At 37.3% G+C, this 23,932-nt stretch overlaps 1 protein-coding gene and 1 long non-coding RNA gene across 2 annotated transcripts; one reads left to right on the top strand and one right to left on the bottom strand.

Moving 5' to 3' along the window:
• Positions 1-7,298: 7,298 nt before the first annotated feature.
• Positions 7,299-7,917, bottom strand: LOC132255101 (uncharacterized). The gene is made up of 2 exons (XR_009467686.1): positions 7,809-7,917; positions 7,299-7,643 (listed from the first exon to the last, which is right to left on the bottom strand). It is a non-coding gene; the product is annotated as an uncharacterized LOC132255101 (long non-coding RNA).
• A 5,840-nt stretch (positions 7,918-13,757) lies between these two features.
• On the top strand, positions 13,758-23,748 carry LOC100244162 (eukaryotic translation initiation factor 3 subunit A). Its single transcript, XM_002283057.4, has 14 exons — positions 13,758-13,934; positions 15,361-15,428; positions 15,971-16,452; positions 17,295-17,510; positions 17,835-18,203; positions 18,285-18,314; positions 19,069-19,296; positions 19,410-19,571; positions 20,145-20,366; positions 20,467-20,673; positions 20,757-20,963; positions 21,223-21,303; positions 22,337-22,538; positions 22,998-23,748. The coding sequence occupies exons 2-14, from the start codon at positions 15,383-15,385 to the stop codon at positions 23,477-23,479; spliced, it is 2,934 nt and encodes a 977-aa protein (XP_002283093.1). The 5' UTR covers positions 13,758-13,934; positions 15,361-15,382; the 3' UTR covers positions 23,480-23,748.
• The last annotated feature ends 184 nt before the right edge of the window (positions 23,749-23,932 follow it).

Here is a 23,932-nt window from a genome sequence, read left to right as displayed (position 1 = left end):
TCTATGTTTTGAAAAATTTTCAGCTTGGGATGAGCTTGATGGAATAGTCATTTCCTCTTAGACGATTAAGTCTTTAAAAAATAAGAGGTCTAACTCTGATACCAATTGAGAAAACCAAGGCTATGCTTAAATAAGAAAAACACCCAAAAATGGGGGGAGGGGAGGGGAGGGGGGGGGGGGGGGGGGGGGGGGTGAATTGGGTTTTTAAAATCTTTTCAATCACAACAAATTCAAACATAATATAAGTAAAATAAGATAAAGTTAGAAAATTCAAACTCGGGTTTTATAGTGGTTTGACACTTCCTTGCCTACGTCCACTTTCCTCAATCTCCTAACCGAGTGAGGGTTCCACTAACTTGAAACTTTAACCAAGCTTCTAATCTTCTTACACTTGGATTCCGATTCCAATGGGCTCTTACACAATCTCTTCAAGATTCAAACATCTTGAAGGCTTTAACACTCAGATTTTTACAAGAAAGAATCCCTCAACCTAGCTTAAGGATAGCTCAAATACAAGACAAAGCTAGGATGACACACAAGAGTGCACTAAAGGATATGCAAGTGATGATTTAATGCACTATGAAAGAAATGAGAGCTTTTTGATCAAGAACAGGTAGGTAGACTATTGAATGCAAGTGTTTTCTTATCAATAAATGAAGTGGAGCTTTCAATTTATAGGTTTTTAAGCTCGGGAGTCAAAAACAGCAAAAGGTAACCTCGTCCAGTCGAGCTAGGGGTCGATCGATTCACTGGCCATTGGAGCATTTAATGCTTGACAGGTTACCGTTGCCTCGACAGGGAAGAGAATCACCTCGATCGGGAAAAGAAGGCCACTGGGAGAGAGAGAACGTTTTTGGCATCTCTCTACCGGTCCTCGATCGGACGAGGTCAACCGGTCGACCGGTTGAGCATTTTTGGCCTCGAAAACCTATTTTTTTAATTCCCTTCTTTTCTAACACTTAGGCAATGTCTTTAGGAGAATTATTAAGCCAATTATAAAACATTTTGCCTAAGGTACATTAGTTAAAAACTCGGGTTTTAATGAAATCAAAGTTTTAAAGAATAAACCGAGTTTTCTAAGTTGCATGAAACGTGTGAAAATCCTAAGTGCACTCATGCATTCATCTTACATTAGTTTCTTATGATCACAAGTCTTCAAAGCGTCTCGATCTTGTATCCATTTGGTTCTTTGATGAATTTTCGAGTTTATGCCTGAGATTCTTAATCATTAAACCAATTAGTCACTTAACCATAATTTGTTATCATCAAAACCCGATTAGGAAAACCCTTGGGCTAACACTTCCGTTTGACGTTCAGAGCCACATCTTCAGTTTGACATTCAAAGCTATCATATCCTTCAATTTGGCGTTCAGAGCTGCGTCTTCATTTTGGCGCCCAAAGCCATTGTTCAGTTCAGCGTTCAGTGTCACAATTTTTCTTTAGTTTTGGCGTTCAGAGTCGTTTTTCATACCCATTCATGCATTTTGAGTCACAATCTTTCTTTAGTTTTGGCATTCAGAGTCGTTATGCATACCCATTCAGGCATTCGATGCCACTGTCACTCCCTAGTTTTAGCGTTTAAAGTCGTTGTACATACTCATTCAAGCATTTTGAGTCATCATGTTTCCTTTCTTTTGACGTTCAAAGTCATTTCTCCTCAGCCTTGTCATTCAAAGTCATAGTTCCTAACATTCATATCCACTAGCATTGCATATCTGACCTTCATGGTTTTGCATTCACCCTCATTTTCCTCACCTTGTTACCTTGTGTTTATCACTTATTCATCATGCTCTTCTAGATTTCCCCTTCCATTGCACATGACATAGTCATTTGAGTTCGCGACACATATTTCAGTCATGTTGATTGGGCACCTTACACTCAACATTCTCATGTGGTTTACATAGAGCGGTCTCCTTTGAACGCACTTTGTCTTGTACCCTAAGGTGGTTCGACCATTACTCATATTTGACATTGACCTTCGAGTCACTTTTGGAGATGTCTTAGAGGGAGTCTAGATCCTTAGTGTGGATTCAGAGGCACTTTGAGAGATCCACTTTCCTCTTAGGATTTTAGAGCCTTTTTGTTCATCTGTTAGCTTGAGTGAGTTCGTGTTTTGCTAGTGTCCCTCTAGGGGTCTCCTTTGTTCTTCGATAGAGTTCACTACATTTCACTCACTATTCACCCTTTTTTTTCACGTCAGTGTTCATATTCCATACATTCGTGAGCTTTACCGAAGAGGGGCATATTTGTAGACCCTCATTTTGGGGCTCATTTTCATGCACTTTTCCACAACTCATTTTTACCAAGTGTCACAATCCTAGAAGACCACATGTCGACTCATGGTTGGCTGTTCGTGAATCACAATAGTAGATTGAAGAAGCAATAGGGTGGCAACACATGTCAAGTAATATTTGGTAGAGGAGCGTATTTTGTTAGAGATAAGGAGGATTTGGTGGTTGTTACAGAGATATTTTGGGTATGGCTTGGGGAGCAAGCTTGGGGGGGGGGGAGAGAGAGAGAGAGAGAGAGAGAGAGAGAGAGAGAGAGAGGGGGAGTTACAAAGAGGTTTTTCATTAGAGCTTGGGGAGAGAGTTTTGAGAGTAGAGAGAGGGAAGATTGGGAGGTCGCTGGTTAGAGGATTTTTTTTTTTGCTTGGGAGGCAAGACAGAGGGTGAAAGATATTTTTTTGAGTGAACTAGTTACAAAGAGTGGGAGAGAGAAGAATGAAGAAGTATTTTCTAGGCTTTTCTCTAGAGAAGGTCAATGGGAGATTATAGAGAAATGTAAGCCTTCGAGGCAAAAGAAGAAGAATAAAGGGGAGCTGGTTACAGTGAGAGGGTTGCTTGGGAGAGAAGACAAAGGATAGATAGAGGGAAAAAGAGAGAATCAATGAGGCAGTTTGTGGATTTTCTGGGATTTTTTTTTTTTTTTTGAGTAAGGATAGCTAGAAATCCGACACGACTTCTTGGAGAGGACCATTTTCAAGTATGATTATCATGGGTTTCTTACTCATCCAAACTAGCATGCTTTTCTTTCCTTTCTCTACTGATTCTTGAGTGTTATTTGTTGATTGGAAATAAACGTCAAATGCTACATGTATATTTCGGCTGACCTTTAGGTTGGTTTGGTGGTGTTATAGCATGTTCATGTTCCTCATTTATTTGGTTTTTGTTGAAGATTAATTTGGCCCTATTTCAGCTTCCTCATGAAAGTACCTGCAACCATGTTTTGATTTCCATTTAATACTCGTTTGGTTTCACTCACCCTTATCTAAGCTCGTTGATTCGAATATGAAACGTGGCTTGTATGGGATTATTTTGTTCCTATCCCTTGTGCTATGTTCTTATTGTCTTCCCCTGTCTTGAGGATTGCATCCAAATTTTCCTAGTGATAATTGTTCCAATGAGGAGACGATGAGAAGTATTTAAGTGCAAAGCTCCATTGGGTAGATCTTGTTGGATCTGAATAAGCTAAAAGAACATGATCTTATGGTATTTGTTTCAAAGATGGCAACCATATTAATAAGAGACCTCTTGCACTCGAAAATATCATCAGTGTACTAGGATTCACTTGGTGGGAACGACGAAATTTTCTCATTGTTCTTTCATGCACCAACCACTCTCTCCGTCACTGCTGCCAATGATGAGGAAGCATGTGGTCTAACAGAAAATAAAAAGGGGATCAGTTTCTGAAGAAAAGAAGATGAACCAAAGAGGTCTTATGCTTCCATAGTGAATGTAATGAAGAGAAAGTTGCTACAAGTTCAGTTCATGTGCCTCTTGATGTTGTAGGGATTATTAAAAGTAATGCTAAGGTTGCATCAACAAGCATTGAGCAACATGTAAGCACATTTACAGCATCCCGAGCTCAGGTTCATATCGGCAACAGTGCCCCAATGGTGATGACTCTCCCAGTGACAGTATTCCCACTAATGATGGTGCCTATTACCAGCAGCTAATGCTATCATCACACCCATATTCCCATCTGGTAATACCCTGTAAACCTATTTTTTCCCACCACTTCTTGCACTCGCCCATCTCACTATTCTTTTTACTCATTTACCTCTTTCCATTCATTCCACCACTAGACTCACTTCTCCTTCACCTTTGCATGGCCACGCATGGTTTCACGAACCTTTGCAAACTCTTCCACCAAAAATCTATTCCATCAGGCCTGAATCTCAAGACAAACCACACTAGTTTGAAACAACATGGCAAACTCATTTCTCTATTTGTTAAACCCACTACCTTCAACTCTTGGCGTCACTCATCATCATACTCATCATTATACCCATTATAAAAGCACAGTTCTAACCTGGAGGCCATGAACACAACGGAGGAAAGGAGATACCCCAGTTAGGGCTACCAAAAGCGAAATCAAATTGTACCAGTTCATTGTTTTACCAGCGGTAAGGAGTTCTGACTGCTTTTGTTGCATGTTCCAACTCTCAATCAAAATGAGATCTGTATGGACTAGAGGCCTGGAAATTTAAAAGAGAAAGACACGGAAAATCGCCATTCTGTCAGTAGTCCCAAAAAAATCCTCAGTCTGTCCAAAATAGAAAAGGGAAACAATGTCCTTCCCAAATCCAGATGACGAGTCTTCTAGGTTCGATGTGGCTGGAGAGCATGGTCCCAATCCTGCAGAAGTTTATGGATTTGTTGGGTCCATTTCTACTGTTGTTGCTATAGTTATTTTCTTGCTTATGCTATGGTGACAGTAGTGTTAGCATTGGGATTTTACATTGGCCTCGACTTCATGGTAACTTCTTCTCCAATTTCCTTAAACGCGATGAAGTGAGAAAGCTGAAAAAGATCCTGTTGATTCTGTGGTCACTACCTGTCTACTCACTCCAAGCTCACAAATCGGATACTTTGTTGATAAAGATGGGGCCCTTCGTTTATGAAGTGATGAGTGTTACAGGAGTAAACATTAGCATCCTATCAAAGGAAAATCTTTCCCAAGTTGCATCTAAAGACGATGAGATGGTACAGATCATTGGAGAATTAAATGTTGCTAGCAATACCCTTGTGCAAATGACATTGCGATTAAAAGCTAATTTATTTGGAAGGGAGGGTGTAACAACTGCATTTCCATCAACCCTTCTCTACCTTCCCATTGTCAAACACACACCAAAGAAGAGCAGAAATGGTTCGTCACTCTGATTTCTTCAGTGCCTTACCAGGTGGGTAGGGAACTCTAAAGGAATTGCATGAAATCATCTCATGGGCATAGCTCGAAATCCGCGATGAACCAGTGGATTTGTTTCGTGTGGATGGCTACTACAACAACCTACCCACCTTCATTGACAAAGCAGTGGATAATAGCTTCATCAAATCTTCACAGCGCCACATTATTGTGTCTGCTCCAAATGTCAAAAAGCTATTCCAAAAGCTTGAGAAGTATGTGCCTGTGCATAATGGAGCCATTGCGAAGACGAGGTGGGAGGTTGAACAATAGCAACATCAGTACTCCTTTACATGTCGATATAGAGTTGCAGAGATTAAGGCTCGAAGGAAGAAATCTTCTAAAGAGATGTGACAAGCTGCTTCACAATGTAGTTGAGATTATAGCTTCTGAGTTGTAACCGAGTTCAGTCTCTGTTCTCGATTTGTCGTTTTATAAGGACGAGTCGCCACCCCCGCCTGTCATGAAATGGAGTATGGATTTAAGGGATTTGGAAGATGGAGTTGCGAACCTAAAAGCTTCGACCGTTGAATTAAAATGTAAAGGGAAGTTGACTGATGAAAGATTTGATGAGATGATTAGAGATGCTGATGTAGATGGTGATGGGTAGATAAACCATGAGAAATTCATGAAGATGATATGGTTTTTGAGTTTGAGGTTGCAACTAGGGTTTTGAAGAATCAGAATGTCTCAAAAGACGTAGATTCAGTTGTGTTTATGCTCTGATTGATGAATCTAGACATGTGATATGTTGAGCTTGCAGCTGAGCGTATCAAGGGCCATGTTGCTGCAATGGTAAGCTTGTCTATATGTCTATACCCTGATTGGAAGCGTGTCCTGCAAGGGACCTGGTTGGGCCAGTGTGTAGAATTCTTTAGGACCTCGTTCCATGGAACATTGCCAGAGAGAAGGCCCAGTAGAGATTATGAGACATGTTTCGTTTGACTATTTCAGCTGGAAAACAAGTCTTCTAGATCACGTGGAGGGTGTCCATTTTATCCGCATCAAGTTCAATGGTGGGGATGTGGTTCACTGGGAAATCACAATCAATTTGTTCCTGGAATATTGGCCAGTTGAGGAGGTTTTATCATTTGAAAAAATGGCTTTGAATTGTGGTGAGCTAAGGAAGAAGGACCGGTCTGATCTTGGTTCATTGGTTTTGCCAGAGCTGAACCGGCTAAAAGATCTCAGGTTGGATCATGAAAACAGTCTAGGGCATTCACTTCAAGGTCGTGAGGGTGTTTAGTTGTTGATATCTCTTATTGGGCTTTCATTAGAACAACAACAAGAATGTGCAGTTGCGTTGCTTTGCCTTCATCTAATGAAAATGATGAAAGCAAATGGGCTATCACTGCTGCCGGTGGCATACCTCCACTTGTACAAATTCTAGAGACAGGGTCTGCAAAAGCCAAGGAAGATTCTGCAACAATCCTTGGGAACCTTTGTAATCATAGTGAAGATATACGGGCATGCGTTGAAAGTGCTAATGTTGTCCCTGCTTTATTATGGCTTTTGAAGAATGGGAGCTCAAATGTGAAAGAAATTGCAGCAAAGACATTGAACCATTTAATCCACAAATCAGATATAACTACTATTAGCCAATTCACTGCATTATTAACCAATGATCTACTTGAATCCAAAGTTTATGTCTTAGATGCCCTAAAAAGTATGTTCTCCACTACAAGGAAAAAGATATATGGTGTCATTTATAACGAGTCACCATATACATAAGGTGTCATTACAACATAGTGTCACCTTCTCCACTGACACCATAGAGGGTACCAATTGGTGACGTATTTGGAAGTGACACCAAAGTAGATAAATGGTGACCCATTCGGAAGTGACACCATATATTTCTAGTGATGATAGGGTGTCGCATTAAATGCATCATCTTTGAGTTATGATGTCATATTAAATGCATCACCTTTGAGTAATGGTGTCACATCATTGTAAATTATTGTGGAAGATATGATTGCTTTTAGTTATAGATTTTTGTAATGCTTATGAATTAATAAGTAAGATTAACCTGTTTATATTCTGTCCATAAATATAACAATCATATTATATTTAACTCATTTTTCTGTAATGTTTCTGGAATAACTCATAATACATTGATCATCTAATAATATTTGTATATCAAATGTTCACAAAAAGATAGTACATCCACCAAATCAAACCCATCAAAACTAAAAAAAGAAGAGTGAATACATACCAAAACATGATTTACAAATGTTAAAGATCCCAAGATTCATGTATACCTCCATTTCATAAGCATAAAACCGGCTAACTATAAAATGACATAAAAGTCCCATCTAAAAATCTAAATTTCTCAGTACTAATTAAAGTAACATTTATGTCCTACAACGTATGACATAAGAGTTGCATTTAAAAACCCAAAATCTTGTTGCCTTCTTCTTTCTTTTTATTCTCCATTCCACCATCCCAAAAGTGTATACCTGCATTACATAGTTTAATGAGTTTTATAGATTTGTATTGAAGAAAATAAACATGGATCGATGTTATCATAAATGAACAAATCTAAGAACTATTTTTTTTTTCAAATAGAAACATTATTCAAAGAGTACCTATGGAAAAATTCATGTAGTAGCTAAAGGACTCACCATGCATGGTGATCATGATGCATCAACATGATTCATGATTAGTTGTAGCACAAAAGTAGCCCATTCTCCTCTAATTTCATCGAACTCTACTTGAGAATATGTTTTTTTACCACCAATTAAACTGAAATCAAATAAGAAAATAACATTAAAATGCATAACATTTGGAAGCCTAAAACTATGTACAATTCATTAAATTTGTAATACCTTTGAAGCAATAATTGTAGGATAAAAAATTATCTCTTTTATGAATCTCATAACAAAGTAGCCACACTTGTAATAACTTCTTTGATACTGACTTGTTTACTCTTTGAACCTGTTATAAGAATAATAGATTATCAATATAAAATGTTACAGATTTAAATTATTCTTTTTTTATATACTAGAAATGACACATATCCATAATCAACTATCAAGTCATATTTTCAATAATACATTGTAACTTTTCAACTAAATATTCATCTCCATTAAATTAAACTAATAATCTAAAAAAATGCAATATTTCAAGTATGAATATGTGTATTTATATATATTACATGCTTCAAGTCATTCATATGACTTACAAATATATATTACATGTGTATCTATAAGCATATTCTTCTGTCACCCATGCTAATCAATGTATTCCTTAATCCACTATATACATCAGACCCCCAAGAATCATATATATACCTTTTTTTTATTTAAAACAATTCTTGATAAATAGAAGCACTTAAATTATGTAAAAGTAGTTTAAATATGCTCCCCAGTAGTTTAAATATATATTACATGTGTATCTATAAGCATGGGTTTGGAATCCTTTTTCATGATGATAGTGGAGGAAGTGGGAAGAATTTATGGTTGACTGTGTGCTTTGTGAGGGAATCTTGGAATCCGAAGCTTGCTCTTCCTTAAGGCTTTGCTAGGGAACTGATCTGGAGGGTCTAGAGGTGGAGATTTTTCCCATTTTTTGGGTGGGTGAAGGTTGGGGTGGATTGATGGGAAAGGATATTTCAAAACCAATCAGAAATGGAGAGAATGTATTTTATTGTCTTACTTGTACCACAAACGACAAAAGAGGGGCTCAGAACCAAGTTTGGTTTGATGTTAGGCATGGGAAGTGTCATTCAAAGGATCATTTTTAGGTCTTCTTTAGCGTGGCAGTAGCCAGAGAAGTGGGGTTTTTTTGTGGTTCAGATGGAGGGAGAGGTCATTGAAACCTAAGGTTTCTTGCAAGGTTCTGTTGCTAGGAGCTTAAGCTGGTTATAGATTTCGTATCAAGCATTTTAGCAAAAGATGTTGGGGTGGATAAGGAGGACAAGTAGGTCTGGAAGACTTTAAAAAAGGCGTCCTCATCATTGGTTCTGGAAGTGCCACTCACAATCTGAGGGCCCTAGCTCAATCCCAATAGTGAATCGGTTGTGCCTTGGGCATATGATCAGTTTGATACCTGGTTGAAAGAAGCTCTCCTTGATGGAAGGTAATCATTCAATTACTATATATATACGCTATTCTTTGCCATAAAATCAAGCAACATAAAATAGAGTTGCTCCTATGCATTGAAGCAGCGGCAGTCATTTGTTTTGTTTCATTTTCTGACATTTATATTTACATGTTCGTGTTTAAGATATGAAGACATAAATCACTATGAAGAGAAGGCACCGCATGCCGGAGAGGCCCACCCATGGCTGGAACACTTCTATCCATTGCATGTAGCCATGGGTTCCAAACTCATCCACCATAGCTGGAGCCTCGGTACTCTCTCTTATGCCTCTTACCAGTTCACAACAACAGCCACCTGAAATTTCCATCATCAAATCTTGCTGTTCTTCGGTCCTTCCTTTGTGAATAAGTACCGACTCTGTTACTTACATATTAATTCATCCCTGCTTGATTGATTAATATATAACAACCATTATAAGATTGAAACATGTTATTGGAATTGTCATTATTATAAGTTGGTATTTACGTTTGATGTTCATTCAACCTCATTGAGAAAAATCAGTTTTCTTAGCATTTTGTTTTTGCTTTCATCAACACTTAACCGAACATGACCTAGGTAAATGTACAAGTGGCCCCAAGAATTGACCTAGTTGGCTTCTTGTTTCATGGAGAGGACCTCATGGAATGTGGGGGGGGGAGGGGGGCAGGATTGGGTGGGTGTGTGGGAAGCCATGTGGGAGAAGAGCCTTACCATGGACCGGTTGATGAGAATGAGGATAATCCTCGTGAATTGGTCTTGCATGTACAAACAACAAATAGAATCAACAAAGGCTCAATTTGAAGTACTGCAGTCAATGGGATTCCATATCAAAGAACAACCATTAAAGGAAAAGGGAAGTCACCAACTCAACGTATTAATGAGGATAGCTTGTTGTGGCTTTCATCAATATTTTGGACTCTAAGCATCAGACTGTTGAGTCTTTGACCAGGGGAGAGAGCTTATACCAAAATTCTAAATATGCAGCCCCTAGGATGAAGGTGTTTGCCATTTTCTCAGGCACATGTGAACCAAGCACCACCTTATTTTCCACTTAGATCATGCCATATGAGTGACCAAGAATCTAATCTAAAGCAGCAAGATTTCATGAAGATGTCAGTCATTATTTCATGTCTGAACAAAGTCTAAAATGGGTAACAAGAGGCGGAAATTAATTTGCTCAGATGAGGCTGAAATGGGCATTAAGTGACCAAGAACTTAATTTAAAATAGCAAATTTCATTAAAAGGAATTGGCATACAAGAGGAATTTGCTCAATGAGGACGATCCCTTAATGCCCTATGCACATGTACCAATCTGAAAATCTCACTCAAAACAACTTTATAGAACTTCCCACTATTTTCTGGGTAAATGGGAATTTATTCTCTCACCCGGACAAGTAATAGAGACACAAACATTCAGCAACGCCCATTATTCTACATTAACAAACACACACAATTTAAGGATATTTCTCTTTTGATAAAAGCCATTTTCCTATTGTAAATATAGTAATTTTAAAAGAGATGTGTTTAGCATTCCTAGATTTTATGTAGCATGATTACCAACAAGAAAAGGAAAAGGTTGAATTATGGAATATTTATTCTCAAAATAAAAATAACTTAGATCTGTAAAATCTGAAAGCATCCAACATGGCATACCATAAACTTAATCAACTATAAATAATTAAAATAAAAATAAAAATATGCAAGTTGCTGTATTTGTGGCTTTTCTATGTTTTTGTATGGTGTCAGAATTTTCCAATTTATAAAACTTGTAAAAGACAAAACACAAAAATGCTTTTACATGCAAGTTGATGTATTTGTGGCTTTTCTATATTTACTTAATGTTTTACTTTTATTTTACATGACCATATATTTTAAAAAAATGTAAAACTCAAATACATTCACACTGCTACGAAACCAATTACTGTACCTAATATTCCAAGCTCTTGAAAAACATCCCCAGCCCACAACCAAATCCATTCATAAAGAACAATTACTTTTATTTTTCCCCTCTACACGTGTTGGATATGAAGCATATGAGTCAGTTAACTTTGACTCAAGGCACAAGAACAATAATGAACTCCATTACTCTGATGGATGACGTCCTTTGGACCCATTCCTTAGGGTCTGATTGGAACCCACCCAATCAAACAATTGATTCTGGTACTAAAGGCTTCCGTCACTAAACAGTAACAAATTTCCTCAAAATCCTCATGCAGATTAATCCAAAGAATGGATTTAAAGATTCCGTGTCTCATTCTCACTTAGATACAAACAGAAAAATCATTCCTTTTTTTTTTCTCTCTCTCATTTTTTTAGAAGGGATGAAGATTATGTGGTAATATATCTCAAATAAAATCTGTACCTATCGTTCTCACACAAATACATATTAAAAATCATTCCTTTTTTCTTGTTTTCCACTTGTTTTTATGGAGTTGATTGTGTGTTTGGTTCAGATTAAAAAATCAATTAATCTACAGGTTTTTTCTTTTATGCTAGAACTTTAAACCTAAGTTTTTCTTCCCTACAACTCAAAAAAAAAAAAAACATAAAAACCATAATACAAAAACGTTGAAACAATCAATATAATGACATTAATAAAAATAAAAAAAGATGATAGATCTAAGAGATTTTGACTTACCTAGGAGTCCACAAAGAGAAGAATGTCGGTTGTGAGCGTGTTGACTATGGGTGAGAGAAAAAGTAGAAGAAGATTATGATTTTAATTATATATAGGGTTTGTATATTGAGATTTTTTGGATTATGGGTGTCATGTGGAAACAATGGGCTTTTTATATATTGGCCTTCATTATTAATTCTAAAAGTGGGCTCAAATAGGCTCATTAAGTTATAATACTTAAAAAAAATTATTTTATATGGTGTCACTTTCCAAAAAATGACACTATTAATATAAAATTAACATCATCTAACTACCTCAATAGAAGATTTTTAATATGATGTGTCACCTTTATTAATTATAAACCCTATGGTGTCATTATTTTAAAAGTGACACCATAAATAGTGACACCATAAATTATTTTTGTAGTAGTGCTCCATGGCTCCCATCCATGATATAGTGCATGAAGGCAGTGCTACAAAGGATGCAATTGAGATGATGATAAAAATATTGAGCTCCACCAGAGAAAAAACTCAGGCTAAGTCTGCATCATCTTTGGCTGGGATCTTTAACCTTAGGAATGACTTCCTTGCCTAATTTTCCTAAGTGGCCTCTTAAGGATCTTACAACTGCTATCCCGAATCTCGAATAAGCTTGCATTGATCTCTTTTCCAAAATATTGTACCTGGTTTCCAATAAAAGAAGAAAGATGACATGGGTGTATTTTACAAGTAGACTCGCTCGTGTTTGAAAATCCATCTACCTGTGCTCCAAGTGTTCAAGACGCTTCATCTTAATGCGTCAGAAACGAGTTTTCTAGAGTACAGTCGGAAGCAATAATGTTCTCTTAATATTGGGTCTTCACCAGAATAATGGGATTGGTTTGCCAGACTCTTCCTATTAATACAGTTCAACACAGTTGTACCCCGAGCTCACGTGCATAACTTCATTTTTGCATGGCCACCCTCCCATGCTCTTCTTCAAAGCTCACAAGTTTTCTCATCCACCTTCATGCATCCTTTTAAAAATTGGTTTTCAAAAAAAAAAAAAAATTGTTTAAAAAAAAAATCCTTTGAAAATGTTTTGAAATAAGCATGAATTTAATTCTTTCCAAATGATGGAACTTATGGAATTTATTCATGCAAAAATAAATTGGGTTTTGGTTGTGGTCCAACATCAAAGAAGTTTTATTTAAAACAAAAATAAAATTGATTGAAGTGCAATGTTTGCTTTTGGAGATTCCTTGTCTTGTTTAGTGATGCATGTGACATAATTTATGCTCATTATTGCGCACTAACCTCATTTCATGATAGCACATTGTCGCTTGTAGCTAAGGTATGCTTGCACTCTCACTTTGATTCTCCTTTATACATGTTTTTATTTCCATATGTGTATGATCGTTCTGGGTATCCATTGATTTCCTTACCGATTGTCATGATTGCTTCATTTTATTAATATAGACTTGTTTTTTGGGATTTAGAAGGATGCTACGGTCTTTACCGTACCTTTCTGATAAATAACCTAACTCTCGAACTCGATTTGATTTTTCATAGACCACATTTTCTAAAATAAAGAGCTACACTTAGAGTTTTCTTTCTTATTTTGTTTACCCTTTAAAAATAAAACAAAAATAAGTGACGACTCTAAGTTATTTTCTTAATAAATAAATTATTCTTCAAATAAAAAGCGAACTCGTCATTGAATGGAAGCTCATGAACAACAGTTGAAAATACCATTTTAATCTCATTTAGATAATTCATTCTTAAAATTATTTTAATTTTAAATCCCATTCAACTACTAAATAAAAATAAATTAGAAATTACCAAATCTCCATAAATAGGAAGCTTGCCTAAAATGAGTTATCCCGACGAGGGACAAACCCAAACTTGAAAACAAACAGTGGAGTTGGGCCTTGAGGCCGAATAGATTCGGGTCAGAATATAACCCGAAACGGCTTCGTCGTCAGGGGCTAAAACCCTAGCCTTTTGTTTATCTCCTCCACACTCTCGTCTCTTACAAGGCGGAAACGACGCCGTCTTGCTCTGCAGCCAGGTAACCCTAACCCTAAACCCTCTTCTTCTTCTTGTTCTTCTTTCTCTTTATCATGTTGTTATTCATCTCATTCTTCATATCATTGGTGGAATCTTTTTCTACATGTTTGAATAGCTTGTATGTGTTTGTGTATTTGGATCGGGAAATCTGGAGATTTGGTCTATTTTGATTGGTTCTAATCATCCGTTGATGAGAGTACACTCGATTATCGAATTCGCATGATCTGCCGTTAGGCATTTAGGGATTAGAAGTTTTTGGACTGGAAAATTGAGTGATTTGGGGTTGTGGACTGCGGCGGATCTGTTATTGAAGTGATGGTGTGAGTTTTTGGGAGAAAAGGCCGCGGATGGAAGATTTGGTTGGAATCAGCTGGATTTGGAGGCGCTGAGTATAATTTGTGGGATTTAAGAATCTGTTTATGTTATGATGAAACTTAGATCGTTCGAGTGATATCGGGGAAACCCTTCTTTGTCGGTTTTGGCGATACTTAAGAAAATATGTTTTTTTTTTTTTTTTTTTTCTTTTGGTCCGATTTGGTTCTAGGTCTCTCATGAATTGTGGCACTGATAAAACCCATTATTTTTTTGTTGCAATACAAAAAATTAGGTTTTTCCCCCCTTGTACTGATTGAAAGATTAGTTGAATGTAGTAGAAAAAAATGTCTTCTTTTAGATTTTTAGGAGGACAATTTCCCAGATGTAGTTCTCATCCATCTGATGCTGTGTAAATTCTTCAATGGGTTCGATTCTTTTATGTTGGAGTTTGGCAACAAGTGATCTCCCACTTTTGTTTCCCAATGTAACAAACAGAGTCTAATAGATTGATTGTAGAGACCCACATTCTGGTGATTTCAGTTGTCTTGTTGGATTTTGGAGTTGATGCTAATAGATTATATGACAAATAGGGATATTTGAAATGCTCCAATTTCACATATAGCCACCACAATTGTTTGATTTTTATGACTGAATTTCCAATTGCTTGCAATCTGAACATATATGATACTCCTGAATGTTTTTATCTGAAATCTACAATTGAATTCGCAATGGAACCTTATTCCCACTATGTGGCATAACTGCAATCTAAAAGGCATCATGCAACTGTAAGAATATCTGGATTTTGTTATTTATTTGTGCCACTTGTACTTCTTTATTTGTTTATTGTTCTAGGCTGTTCTTGTAGATCATATTTTTCTGCAAGCTTTTACATTATGTTGTTTTATCTTTATGGATGCTGAAAAAATTGTTTCATTCTTTGATTGTTTTTTCTTTAATAATCTTTGTTTGATGCAGTGTTTCCTTGCATTTGTAATTCCAATTCATTCAATACCACCTCAATTTTATTTTATTTTTATTTTCTTTCACTTGGTTTGATCAATCATGCCTTGGCACAGCTGTTAATATCACATTGCTTTCTATTCCTTGAACAGGCTAAAAGTCTGATTAGTCAATATGGCAACTTTTGCCAAACCAGAGAATGCTTTGAAGCGAGCTGAAGGTATGAATTCTTATTTGCTAATATGGCTATCCTTTTTGGGCTAACAAACATCTTAACTTTTACTTGTAATTGTCGTTTTATGCGTGTATGGTTATGCATTTGGTCTACTTTTTCCTGCTTTCTTTGATAGCTTATATTTTTTGTTGCAATAATTTTGTGTTAAATACGTTTTATATAACCTTCTTTGGCACGTTTTGTATTATCACATCTGAGAGATCTAGCTAGTTTCTGCTTAACAGTAAGTGTGAAATTTAAGTTGCTTGCAAATGTGGTTCATACAGTTCTGCTTTTTTCTTATTCTTTAAATCTTTTGAATTTTTGACTAGTTTCTAGTGAGTGTGCCTCATTTTTATGCCCAGTAGATATTTCACTGAAATTAGAATATGCAGTCTGGTGTAACTGGAAGCCTGAAGTTTCATGCTTGTTTATTCATATCATATGCTCTAGTGCCTCTAGTTAATAAACAAACTATAGTTCAGTGTCAAAACTGGCCTTGTTCTTTTATGGGATTTGAACTAACTTTGTATATTGCATGGATGCAGAGTTGATCAATGTGGGGCAGAAGCAAGATGCCTTGCAAGCACTTCATGATCTTATCACCTCAAAGAGGTACCGAGCCTGGCAGAAGACACTTGAAAGGATCATGTTCAAATATGTAGAGCTTTGTGTTGACATGCGGAGGGGTAGGTTTGCTAAGGATGGTCTGATCCAATACCGTATTGTATGTCAACAAGTGAATGTTACTTCTTTGGAGGAAGTAATCAAACACTTCATGCATCTGTCTACTGAGAAAGCAGAACAAGCACGAAATCAGGCACAGGCCCTGGAAGAAGCTCTTGATGTTGATGACCTTGAAGCAGATAAAAGACCGGAAGATCTAATGTTAAGTTATGTCAGTGGAGAGAAAGGAAAGGATAGATCTGACCGTGAGCTTGTTACCCCTTGGTTTAAATTTTTGTGGGAGACCTATAGAACAGTGCTGGAAATATTACGAAACAACTCAAAGTTGGAAGCACTTTATGCGGTATTTCTTCCTTAAAACACTTTGTTATTGAAACATTAGTTACTATTAAAGGTTTATGTTTTTTGCATTTCAACTATCTATGGCAGTGTTTCTACATGTTTTGGAATTCAGGGATATGTTATGGGTTTCTAGATTTACTTTAATGGTTGTGCGATTGTTAATCCTATATTTTTTTAGGTAGTCTAGAGGAATAAGGTGGCTCTTAGTCTGTGCACATTTTAGGGTTAATTGAAGGTGAAAAATGGATTTGGTTTAAGTGAATCACCATTGCATCGTTTTTGTGGTTGGCTAGGATGAATGATTAAGTCAAGACAGTGGGTTGCTTGAAGTTCATTAGAAATGTCTTTGCTTTATCTGCTTATCAGAAGTCTTAGATTTGGCATAGGACTCTGTAGTTAATGCCTATGGCCTGCATTTAGATTTCTGGGGCATACGTCGATTTGTGAATGACAAGCACTTTTCTCTAGACCTGCACTGGAATTATGTAGATGCTATGAATCTTGTTCTGTGTTCCTACCATCTTTATTTCCAATTTACCAACATAATATTAAATAATGTCTTTTACTGGGAATAATAACATGATTGATGATTTTCCATCCCTATTTCAAATCTGAAGTACTGTATCCATTGTTGGTAACCAAGTACTTATATGTTGCTTATATCTTAATATGCATGGGTGTTTTAACATATAAAATGTGTTTGAATAACATGTCAATTGTGATCATGGTGAGGGGTATGGTTCATTTGAGAAGTATTTGATTTAATGATGCGCTGCAGAGATTGATTCGCTATTTCATGACTAAAGAGATGAAACTTTTCTAAACTTCTGATGCTTTGTGCAGATGACAGCACACCGGGCCTTCCAGTTCTGCAAACAATACAAACGAACAACAGAGTTCCGCAGACTCTGTGAAATAATCAGAAATCATCTATCAAACCTTAACAAATATAGGGACCAAAGGGACCGACCTGACTTATCGGCTCCTGAAAGCTTACAGCTTTATCTTGATACGAGATTTGAGCAGCTAAAGATTGCTACTGAACTCGAACTTTGGCAGGTTTGTGTATTCCTCTTATATACACATGGATAGGCAAGATACATATTATTAACAGCACCTCGCAAAAAAGCACACCAAAAGTACACATGGAGTATTGTCAAAAGGCAAAAAGAATTCCTCTTGTTGATATCTTTTGTCTTATATGTAATTGACATAGATTGTTTAGGTGTCTCTTTTCAATATAGTTTTATCTTTTATTATTTATCAAAAAAATATGTAAATGACATAGATAAATGCACAAGGCCATTGATGTAACTGCATTTGCATCTTGTAGTCTCAAATATTATCTGTTTCTCACCATTTTTTTCTTCTTGTATCCCACAGGAAGCGTTTCGCTCTGTTGAAGATATTCATGGATTGATGTGCATGGTTAAGAAAACCCCCAAAGCATCTTTGATGGTCGTTTATTATGCCAAGTTAACAGAAATATTCTGGGTTTCATCCAGTCATCTCTATCATGCTTATGCATGGTTCAAGCTTTTTTCATTGCAGAAGAGCTTCAATAAGAATTTAAGTCAGAAGGACTTGCAATTGATTGCATCATCTGTTGTTTTGGCTGCACTTTCAGTGACTCCCTATGATCTCACACGTGGTGCATCTCATTTGGAACTAGAAAATGAGAAAGAGCGCAATCTCAGGATGGCTAATCTTATAGGATTCAATCTGGAACCTAAACTTGATGGTAGAGAAGTGGTAATGTAAATTTGTTAACTGGATTTGCTTGAGTTATTGTATAACAATTTTTTTCATTCTGACGATGGACTCTTTTTCCAGCTATCTCGGTCTGCTCTTCTTTCAGAACTGGTAAGATCTGAGTCCAATACTGTTATGTAATTCCTTTCCTGTTTGTGTTGCATTTCCAAAGATTTGGATGTGCGTAGGACACATCATTTCTTGAGTGTTTGGAATCTACAACTCAATTTGGTGTTATTTATTTTTATATCTCTTTGGGTGCTATTTTGCTGCTCTACTTACCAAAACCTAAATTAATCTTCCTGGTCTGGAGCCAGCACTGTTGTCCAATTTTTGTACTTAATTTTTTTTATAGTAATTCTTTTTCTATGTATATGGATTTACACTTGGGACCTCTCCATCCCCACCTGAACTTATAGCCACTTGAGCCAGGCCTCATGGGCTTCTGTACTTCCTCATTTTTTTTTTTTTACTAAAACACGCCTCAATATTTGTATTTTTGTTTTGTTTTTTCAAGAAACAGGCTTGTATAAGCCACTATATTAAGCGTGCATGCTCATGCTAAAAAGAGCTCATGCTATTAATTATTGCTTCATTGTCGTTGATATCGTCTTCATTGCTCATGCTATATCTTCTGTCTATATATAACATGGACACAACACTTGCATCAGTGAATGGTATATGAAGCATAGTGTCCATAAAACAAAATGAATTGGTACACTCTTGGTGCCTGAAATAGTGTCTGATGCACATTTCTTGGTACATCACAAAAGATGCTATAGTAGGAGTGCATTGTTATATTGGTTTATTTTACAGAGGGTTATTTTAAATCTGAACAATGGTGAATCTCGGTGTTATTTAACAGGTCTCTAAAGGTGTTATGACCTGCGTTACTCAAGAGGTAAAGGATCTGTATCATCTTCTAGAGCACGAATTTCTGCCTCTAGATCTTGCATCGAGGGTACAGCCCTTGTTAGCAAAAATTTCAAAACTTGGGGGCAAGCTTTCTTCAGCTTCTTCTGTTTCTGAAGTGCAACTGTCCCAGTATGTTCCGGCCCTGGAAAAGCTTGCCACCCTGAGGTTGCTTCAGCAGGTGCATTATTATTGTTTAGTTTGCATTTGCTGTTTTTACTGCACTACGCGTTTCTGTTTTATTGTACTCACTTTTCTTTGTGCTTGGAATATCTTTACTTTCTGTTTCTCCAGGTGTCTCAAGTGTATCAGACTATGAAAATTGAGAGCTTGTCTAAGGTGATCCAATTTTTTGATTTCTCTGTCGTGGAGAAGATCTCTGTGGATGCTGTCAAACATGGCTTTATTGCAATGAAAGTTGACCACATGAAGGGTGTCATCTTGTTTGGAAATTTGGTAAGTTTTGTACATGCCATCAACCTTCTGCTGCTTTCTTGTTTTGGGTCCAGCTAAGTTCTCTGTGCTGGCTCATAAATGTTAATAAAATGGGTATGCAGAGATGAATCCTTGCTTTCTCTCTCTCTCACACACACAAGCACATTGTCACACACACGGTTGCACATAAAGATAGGCACACAGGCTCATAAATGTAAATCAAGTGGGTAAGCAGACAAGTGTTTGCTCTCTCTCTCTCTCTCTCAAACACACATACATTTATGGGCAGAGATCCACATGCACATAGGAAAACCAATTCTCACTTTACCATGCTACCTCTGTAGGTTGTTCTTGGATGATTGTCACTGTGCCTTATTATTGAGTTGATATTCCAATAATTCTGGTTTTTTTTTTTTTTTTTTTTTTCTGATTTTGAAAAATTGGTTTAAATGGCTCTTCTAGCATGGTGCTTGCATCATTGCTTGGTAGCATTTTTTTGGTTGTCTAATGGGACACTGATTTTTTGCTTGAGTCACATTAATTAAGCTCCATTTTCTGATAATTTCTGTTAACTAATGGTGTTTTTGCTTCTAGGGTCTTGAATCTGATAGGATGCGGGATCACCTCACTGTTTTTGCTGAATTTTTAAATAAAGCAAGGGCTCTGATACATCCACCTGCCAAGAAAGCATCAAAATTGGGTGACATGCTTTCAGGTTTAGCAGAGACTGTGGATAAGGAACACAAGAGGCTTCTTGCTCGGAAATCAATTATAGAGAAACGCAAGGAAGAGCAAGAACGCCAACTGTTGGAAATGGTATTTTTTTGTGAACTGCTATCTGAGTGCATGTACTTGAATTTGATAATTTATGTCTGAAAATGTCCAAATCTTTTTGGACTATATTTCGTTTTTAAAGGAGCGTGAGGAGGAGTCAAAGAGGCTTAAGCTACAAAAGATAACTGAAGAGGCAGAACAGAAAAGGCTTGCATCCGAGTATGAGCAAAGGAAAACTCAAAGGATCCTTAGAGAAATTGAGGAGCGGGAACTTGAAGAAGCACAGGCACTACTGCAGGAAGCTGAGAAGCGTAGCAAAAAGAAGGGAAAGAAGCCTATTGCAGAGGGAGTGAGTATAGCTTTGGTTAGTCTTAATTTTCCATGGGGTTGAAAAACCAAATTTGACATGTGGAATACTGTTGCTATATTCAGGAAAAGGTTACCAAGCAATCTTTGATGGAGCTGGCCCTGAGTGAGCAACTTAGGGAGAGACAGGAAATGGAGAAGAAGTTGCAAAAACTGGCGAAAACAATGGATTATTTGGAAAGAGCTAAAAGAGAAGAGGCAGCTCCTTTAATTGAAGCTGCATTTCAACAGCGTCTAGTGGAAGAGAAGGCGTTTCATGAACATGAGCAGCAGGTATAGTCTGAATTATTCCCATTTCTACCTTCACAGTATACTTATTTAGGGTTTGCTGACATTCTTCCCTTAAAAACACCATATTATAGTATTCAGAGGACTGTATCATGTTCTCTGAATACTATAGATAGTATCCCTATATGTTCATATTCCCTTGTCTATCTTTCCTTTCTGGTTACTTCACACAAGCCCCAAATGTCTGCTATAATTTGTGTCCTCTCAACTGTACTGTTGTTTACACCTTGTTTTTCCTTTTCAGCAAGAGATTGAAGTCAGTAGACAGCGCCACGATGGAGACCTCAGGGAGAAAAATAGACTGGTCCGGATGTTGGACAAAAAGGTGATTTCTCACCTCTTCTTTTTCTTCTAAGAACTTCCAACTTAGTCTGTATAATTCACCTGGTACTCGGTATCAGAAGAAATATCATCTGTTTTGTTAGAGGGGTTAAAAAATTAAAATTAAGGGAATCTGAAATTACCAAAATCAACTTTTTTGACAGCCTAGGAGAGCCCAAAATATTATTTCAAATTCCTTTTTCCCCAAAAGATATGCTCACCAATTGTCAATTTTAACCTGAGTGTTCATTTTGATTCTTTAACTCTTTATTTTACATCCAAAGAAGTGTAAGGAGCGTCCCCAAGGGAGAACTTTATTTGCCAACTTTGTGAGATCAATGTCTCTAAGAATGGTTTTTGCAGGTTGACACTTCTACTAATTTTTTTTTTTATAGAATGTAGTCTTATTAATTCTATAGATGTTGAGGGCCGATATTAAAAATGTGACCTAAGGTAGAATATTTTGGAAAAGAGCTAAGGAATTTCTGTTGGCTTCTCCCAGTCACTGAATCTAAGTTGAATTCTCATTTCAAGTAGTTTCCTCAAACTAAATTGTTTGGCATGTTTGGTTCATAGAGGAAAATTGAACATTTGGAAACAACTGATGAACTTCTGGTGGGCTCTCATCTTTATGATTCTATTACTTGAGCAATGGTGGATTGTATGTGGTGAATTTGGATGTGCAATCTGGAAGAGATCTGCTTTGCATCATCATCTAGGCTTATTGCATGCCCCATTTGAGTTTCTGGAATCGGTTTCCATGGTTCCTTTGGGTGGGACATGAAACATGTGTGATATATGCTGTTTGTTGCTTATATTTCCTTTGGGTGGACGTGAAACATGTGTGATATATGCTATTTGTTGCTTATATTTCATCTCTTTCAGGAACCAAAATTGTTTGGACAGCTCTTACTTAATGTTTGTAGATGATTCAACTTGGCCTTCCATCTGTTTGCACACAAGCATTTTAATGGAAAATATTGTCACTAGTGATTCTACTTGGTAACTCCTAAACAATATTGATGTCTTTTCCTCAGATGATATTCCAGGAAAGAGTTATGAACCGTCGGCAAGCAGAATATAGCAGACTGAGAGCAGAGAGAGAGGAGCGAATCAGTCAAATCATACAGAGTCGGAAACAGGAGAGGGAAGCTAAGAGGAAGATGTTATTCTACTTGAGGTCAGAAGAGGAAAGGATGAAAAAGGCACGTGAAGAGGAGGAAGCCCGTAAGCGTGAAGGTATATTCTTTATATTGATCTAGTTCTTCAGAGTCACACTTCAGTTCACAACATTTTGTTCATCATAGACCCAGTCTGGTCTGAAATAGTTGAGTAATAATCATATCATTTCACAAAGATTTTAATATGATGATGAATAATGCAGAAACCATATGCAAATCTCTTACAGATTTCTAATTGCTAATTAGAGATATGATTCCCCTTCCCCTTCACTGGTTTTTTCCTCTTCTAATTTCTCTTCCCCTCTATATTTTCATATTACCCTCGCCATTCTTGCCATGATTGACTTACTAGCGTTTCTTGCCTTTACCCCTTTTGTCATATATTTTTGGAATGATATGAGTTTTTCTTCTGATCATACCCTGTTTCCAAGTTAATTTTGGGGGGTCAAATAAGTCCTTTATACCGAAATCTTTGTCATGATTCCTTCATATCTGGGGTATCTTTTGGGATATGTAGAGGCTGAGAGGCGGAGAAAAGAAGAAGCTGAACGAAGGGCGAAGTTGGATGAGATAGCTGAGAAGCAGAGGCAAAGAGAACGGGAACTGGAAGAAAAAGAAAAGCTTAGGAGAGAAGCTCTCTTGGGTAGGCCAACTGAGGTGCCTCCCAAACCTTCTGAGCCCCCTACTGGAGGTCGCCCGCTGGAGCCTGGATCTGCTGCTCCAGCTGCAGCTGCTGCTGCTGCCGCACCAGCGTCTGGAAAATATGTGCCCAAGTTTCGTAGAGAGAGAGGTGAAAGTGCTGTACAGGCCCCACCCCCAGAACCCGACCGATGGGGAAGCAGGGGGGCTCCTAATCCAGAATCCGATCGATGGGGCAGCAGGCAGGACGATCGTCCACCTCAACCGAGTGACAGATGGCGTAGAGACGACCGAGGAAGCTCTTTCGGTTCAGGTGGTGGCTCAAGGTCTTCTACTTGGTCTTCTTCCCCCAGACGCTGAAGGTACACACCACTTTGGTTGGATTGCTTGGACTGCGGCCATTTAAATTTAAATCCATGTTTAGTTGTGAGTGGTTTATTTTGTAGACAATGGCACATCCCAAACTCTAGAGAATATTTATTGTTGTTAAATTTTGGGGACTTGGGTACTTGAAAATTCTGAGTTTCTTTCAAGTTTTTATTACATATTCTTGTCCCAGACAATTTCTTCTGAATTTTCCCAGTAACTTTTTGATATAATAACATATTCCACCCCGCTCTGTTGAATGATTTTTAGAGTTAGTGGATTAACACCTATCCGGCCATTCTGTACGATAAAGCATGCTTCTGGGCATCAGGTTCCCACTCTCCACATTCTTTATTTTCTCACATTTTCTTGGGAAACCATGTTTGATTCGAGGAAAGTTATGCTAAGAAAAATAATGTTAAAAGAAGATGATTTCCCATGTTTGAA

This window comes from Vitis vinifera, chromosome 14 (genome assembly GCF_030704535.1).
Source record: "Vitis vinifera cultivar Pinot Noir 40024 chromosome 14, ASM3070453v1".
NCBI lineage: Eukaryota > Viridiplantae > Streptophyta > Magnoliopsida > Vitales > Vitaceae > Vitis > Vitis vinifera.
This window is presented reverse-complemented; position numbering and strand designations above follow the sequence as displayed.